General features: G+C 32.6%; 1 protein-coding gene across 1 annotated transcript; it reads right to left on the bottom strand.

Annotated features, from left to right (window-relative positions):
* Positions 1-450: 450 nt before the first annotated feature.
* LOC107873509 (outer envelope pore protein 16, chloroplastic) lies at positions 451-5,111 on the bottom strand. Its single transcript, XM_016720379.2, has 6 exons — positions 4,853-5,111; positions 4,707-4,758; positions 3,472-3,503; positions 2,412-2,445; positions 2,218-2,285; positions 451-812 (listed from the first exon to the last, which is right to left on the bottom strand). Exons 1-6 carry the CDS (start codon positions 4,964-4,966, stop codon positions 672-674), a joined length of 441 nt encoding a protein of 146 aa, XP_016575865.1. The 5' UTR covers positions 4,967-5,111; the 3' UTR covers positions 451-671.
* Between the last annotated feature and the right edge of the window lie 1,112 nt (positions 5,112-6,223).

The following is a 6,223-nucleotide window of genomic DNA, read 5'->3' on the forward strand; positions in this document are numbered from 1 at the left end:
TGCTGCATGCGTTTACCATATATGGCATGATAGGAATTGTAGGATTGTCAGGACAATCAGTACTACACCGGAGAAAGTGGTTAGGCTAGTATTTCAGGATGTTATTTGTATTGCTACTGTTAGGCATAAGTTAGCAGCTGTGATCAATGATCTAAACTACTATCCTCATTATTATTAGTCTGATCAGTAGGGTTCTTCTTTGAGTCTACCAGGTTGTGTCATCAGGCTGGTAGTTGATTTGTAATATTACTTTGGTAATAAAATGAATATGTTAGTTACCAAAAAAAAGATTCTCCGGAACCAAGAAATACCCCTCAGTTAAGAAGCAAAAGAACAAACCTGGATGAGAAGAGGCAATGTTAACGACCACATTGTCCATCCCAGACAACTTGAACTCTCAAGCAAATGATAGAGAAAAAACTCCTCAATGCAAAGCAAGTGGAGATCGACTGAATGAATGAATCCTCATTGTTCATGTCACTCCATTTCAAAAGCAAATGATAGAGAAAGATGGCTAAATTGTAGATAGAATTACAAGTAGTCAGAGAGTCTAAGATTCATCTGTCACAAGCTTGTATTTTTGAACGGATACAATTAGAGAGAAACAGCGGAACTGCTAAGCATTGTGTTGCAATAGCAGGTAAAAAAATTCTTATTTCTCTTTGCTCAACTCATGTGAGATAATTAAGGAACTCTGCAGCAGTAGCAACAGCACCTCCTGTAATGGCATCCATAACAATCTTGTCCCTGTTGTTATTACTTGCAGCAGATACGATAGCTCCTGTCAATGCACCCCCAATCATTGCATTCTTCTGCAAATGGGTGAAGGAAATGAATCAAAAAAAGATATTGTATTGTGTTTCAGAAAAGAAAATTAAAGATTTCAATCCTCTTTCAGTAGGACCGTTGAATAAAACGCTTGTCACAATTGAATTACATAACACATACCAAAAACATTCTCAACAAAAGAAAAGAGCACATTAATAAATACATAGAACCATACGCCGGCTTAGACAAATGTGACATTTAATATACTAAAGCCCCTCTCTATCCCAGGTATCTTGCTGTTATGAAACAACAGAGAGCACTTTGACTTAAGAGTGACGAAGATACAAAGAGGAGATGAATTAGTTTCATATATTCTGACTTTTTTTTTCTAATAACCATGGTGTCCAAGCCAACTTGCATGCACCTCAACTAATTCCACCAGATACCTACCACCTCCCATCAACAATAAGTACCAGGTAAGGTTTGGACACATATATCTCAACATTATTGTAAGCAGTTTGTTACCTTCGTCACCACCATAACCATCCCTTCTTTTTTTCTTTTTTTGAAACTGGTAATGTAAACCATACTTTTTTCTATAATCAGTCACAACTGCGACCACGCTTCCTCTGAGTACAACCAATTCTGGCAACAATATCAACTATCCTCTATGATGACATCCCTGACAGGACGAACATTATAAGATCATTATTCCCTCCTTTCCGTTTTATATGAAGGTATATGGGGAATCAAATAGTGTTTTCTTTGACTACAATTCTTTCAAACTCTTTAAATACTTTAAATTAGTATGTAAATTTTACTTAAAACAACTCTTGAAGAATCTATGACCGAACTCACACAAAAATTAGGTGCTTTGACCCTCATAATTGGAATCCATTCACATAAATTGGGATAAAGGGAGTATTATCTTCATAAAAACTGCTGCAAAATTGAGAAATCATATTTACATTATATTGGCAGATTGAATAGCTTGTACACCACAAACAAACTTTATATTTTCCTTCTTGCTTTCCCATATATATCTTATCAGCTTAACAGCAAAGTATGCACGATTATCACAGATAGGACACAATACTGCATAACCAATAATAAATTTACATTTTGGCCCTTAAATTAGTCACCAGTTACCACCACATCCAGTTCTATTATCAGAATTGCAATTTCTCTTTACTTTATATAATTTGTTACTGAATGATGATTATCATATTAAAGATCCTGATGCAATATTTATCACTCATAACAAGGAATGTTTACAGAGAAGAATCTGAATGCAAGCATGGTTAAAAGAAAGACAATGTAGATAGATGCAATAGTTGGGGTTGGGCAAGTAGGAAATAGGACAAATAGTGGAGACAACAGGTTGTACACAGTATAGGAAATCAACTTCGATTGCTGAGCAAATTCATATAAAAATTCATTACTAATTACCCAATCTCTGGTTCCACGAATTCTCTCAGCTCCATACTCCATTCCAGCATATACCCCAGCAACAGTCCCTGATTAAAGAGACAAGATTTGTTATATAATCCACTCGAAGTTTCAAGAAACTGGGAAACGAAGACATTCTTTCTAACCATCCATTTTGAAATTTATATGCGGGTGAACTCGTGCAGATTACTCACCCCAATAAGCACCTTCTTTACACATTTTCTTCAACTGCAATAAGAGGCAAATTCAGTTAAAACACAACAAGCATGTTGGTCAATCTGTTTTTTCAGTCAACATAATTAAATCCTCCCTGATAGCCATTTCTGTTCTGTGGTGAATAATTGAACATTATTGAAGCAGAGTAAATGCAGCTCTTAAGTCTTAGCCAAAACTTTACTAAAGAACACTTTCAGACGAGCTAAGCTGTCTCTACGATATACAGGACAATTTGGTTTTACCAAGGTAGGCCTACAGTTTGCTACATTGTAGATGGTAAGAATATTGGCTACAACTTTTGGTTATTATGCATAAATTGATATTTGAGTGATAAGCCGATAAAGTTAAATTTCATGGGCATCACCAAGAATAAGGGTATGATTTGTGTGGATAAAATATATAGTTTACCTCCCTCACCAGTACTGTCCTTATCATTTAAAGAAGACTAAACTACTCGACAGAGATGCATATGATAAACACAGTAGAAAAATGTTATCCCTACTTTCAGGAGCAGTCTATTACGTCTTTTCCAAAACTGTTTTTTTCTTGAGACAAGGGTCAATTGGAAACAACCTCTCTATCTCACCTCTGAGGTAGAGGTAAAGACTGTATACTATCTACCTTTCCCGGACCCCACTTTGTCATACACTGGGCATGTTGTTGTTGTTTATTTTAGGAGCAGTCAAGAGACAATAAAGAGCAGCAAATAATGTTCTGTTGTTTCTGTTTATCAGTAGGACAAAAAGAATGATAGAGATTTAAGACTTCATTTTCTAAATTGGCAATCTCATGGTATAGAACACAATATGCAAAGAGGACTAAGAGCCATATTTGTCCAAATTGAGATTTATCAGCTTCAATAATGGCAAGGAATACCTTCTTCACAAATCACACCTTGCAGGTGCCTAACAAATCTATGAGAGGAGGATGAAATCATTAAGCCAATATTATTAGAAAACATCTCCCTTATATAGAACTGAATAAACAACTCTAAAACGATCAACTTGAATTTTACACAAATATAATAAATGATCTCACCGATTTCTCAAAGTTGTGATTCGAAACACTACCTGCAAAGACCATGTCGATTGCAAAATAGTGAGCTGAATACTGTAGTTATTTCTATACATAAAATCTTGCAACTTTAAAACATAGGAATTTACACTTTACCATAACACGAGAAAGGAATCAAAGAACAAAAAGAGGATATCGGATTTTCCCCTCAACTACTAATGGTGATGATGCTTAATGTGGTCATTGAAACAAAACGATAAAAGAATAAACCTTTACCAATAAATCAGCCACTATAACATCTCCTAGTGATCAATGAATGAAGTAGGTCGCGAACCATGAGGTCTCAGGTTCTAATCTCAGTAGAGATGAAAAACACTTAGTGAAATCTTACTAACCTTAGCAGATAGAGCTACCTCGTACATGTTCTTGGTGTGAGATGGATGATATCTCATGAAATTAGCCGAGGTGCATAAAAGCGGGCCGCGACACCAAAGTTGTCAAAAAAAAATCGGCCACTATACTTTTCAGGAAATGACATCAATACCATGGATCATTCATTTGTCTTGCCGTACCACTGTCATTAGTACGGTATGGTTGTGGGAATTTCATCTACATTAGTCGACACATGCTGAAATATCCAATATAATGAGGGAATACAGTATGGGATACAGGATTAGTTATACCTATATATAAACCCCCATTAAGTTCATTAACATAGGTCATTAGGGGCAATTGAGAACTCTTAGTCATTCCAAACATATAATACTGACCAAAGGTTAATGCATTAAAATCCTAGCTAACCTGCTAATTGGAATTAACTTTGCACATAAAAATCAATAGTTTGAAATTGGATATTCAATAAACGGAAGCAGAGAACTAAAACACAACAGAAAAACCAACCTCTTTTGACAATTTCATAAGTTTCTTTTGCAACAGTTTTGGTGGCAGCACCTCAAGTTGTTTTCACTTTTTTCATTTCAATTACCCGCAACAATTCCAAGACGACTCCAATTTTTATTCATGGCCAAACACAACTCTAATGTTCAAATATCATTTTTCATTTTGAAAACAAAAACTTTCTTTTCTTCAAATACTCACAATTTTTCATGGCCAAACACACACCCCAATAGTCACTCCAATCTCATAATACTTATTAAAGATGAATGATATACTTGCTACAGAAATTATCTTTGCACATAAAAGTCAACAATTTGAAATTGGGTATTTCAAGAAATGGAAACAGAGTTCTAAAATCAAACCTCTTTTGACAATTTCATAAGTTTCTTCAGCAACAGTTTTGGTAGCAGCAACCTTAAGCAAGTAAAATTATGGTAAAAATTAAGGTAATAATCAATGAATTTGAGATAATAATCAGAGAGAGAGAGAGAGAGAGAGAGAGAATTACAGTGCCGATCTTCAAGAAAGCATCAACAGTATGATTAAGAAAAGGGTTTCCCATATCAATGACAACATCCACCTTCGGAGAAATCAATGATCCTGCAAATCTACTCCTCGGCATCTTTGTTGTTTTTTGTTTCTTGTTCTACCTTCTACACTCGCAGGTAGTCCACTCACTTCTACAGAGTAAAGGATCCAATCCAATATTTTCTTTTTATCTTTTTTGCTTGTTTGGCCTTTTCCAATGCATGCAAATACCAATGATACCGGCAACAAGCTGTTTTTTTTTTTTTTTTTAACATGATCTATTAAATTTATATTAAATATTATTTTTATTTATTTAAATTAATTAATTTTATTAAATTATTGAGGATGAAATTGAAAAAAGATATTAAATTATTTTTTATAAATATGTCAATTATTTTAAGATAATTTTTTTTAATAAATATACCAAGTAATATGGACAGATGGGGTACTTTTTTGGGGTGAAAATATTTTCTTCACCAATTTTACTTTAAAAATCAAATTCTCCTCAACTTTGAGCAATAAACCAACTTCCATTTTATTCTAATTATGATTTTAAAATACTTATTGTATTCTTTTATTATCAACTTTTTTTTTACTTTTTTAAAAATTATGATACTTTTATTCTTTTAAATTCATGTAACAATTGTTTTACAAAAAAAACTGAGAGATACTAATTAAGTATATAAGCTAATGATGTTCTATAATAAAGTAAATTAGCATAACGAGGAATTTTTTTTATTAATAATGACAAAACTCTAATATTTATTTACTCGAGTGAAAATATTAGGTAATAATAACTATACAAATATATTTTGATGCAGTAAAATACAAAATAATCAATTAAATTAAGGTCATTTTTTAATTATTATATTTATTTAGATTTTAAATTATTTTAAACAATAATTTATGTAATACTCTATAATGACAATCAAAACTTGTTTATTTATATTGACAATAGAGATACTCCTGTCATTTCATATTTCTTGATTGTCTTACTAAAAATAGTTATTTTAATTTACATGTCCAAATTATAAAATCAAGAGAATTTTTAATATATTTTTTTTTAATTCTACTGTTAGTGTTAAGTAATTGCATAAAATAGTAGTACTTAAATTTAAAATTTTGAAGCATTATTAATAAGGTTAGTTTAGTAAAAATGCACCTCTAATTGAAATTTTCTTAAGGGGTGTGTCATATCAAGAATAACCAAGTAATATGAGAAATCCAACTCCAACTTCAATTTCAACTTCGACTCCAACTCTAACTTCAAAAATTTTAGTTTTCATGGCCGAACACCCACTTATTTTATAATAGATTTAAAGGGAAGTATATATGGGTCAAACCTTATTGG

This window comes from Capsicum annuum, chromosome 6 (assembly GCF_002878395.1).
Source record: "Capsicum annuum cultivar UCD-10X-F1 chromosome 6, UCD10Xv1.1, whole genome shotgun sequence".
NCBI classification, from domain to species: Eukaryota; Viridiplantae; Streptophyta; class Magnoliopsida; order Solanales; family Solanaceae; genus Capsicum; species Capsicum annuum.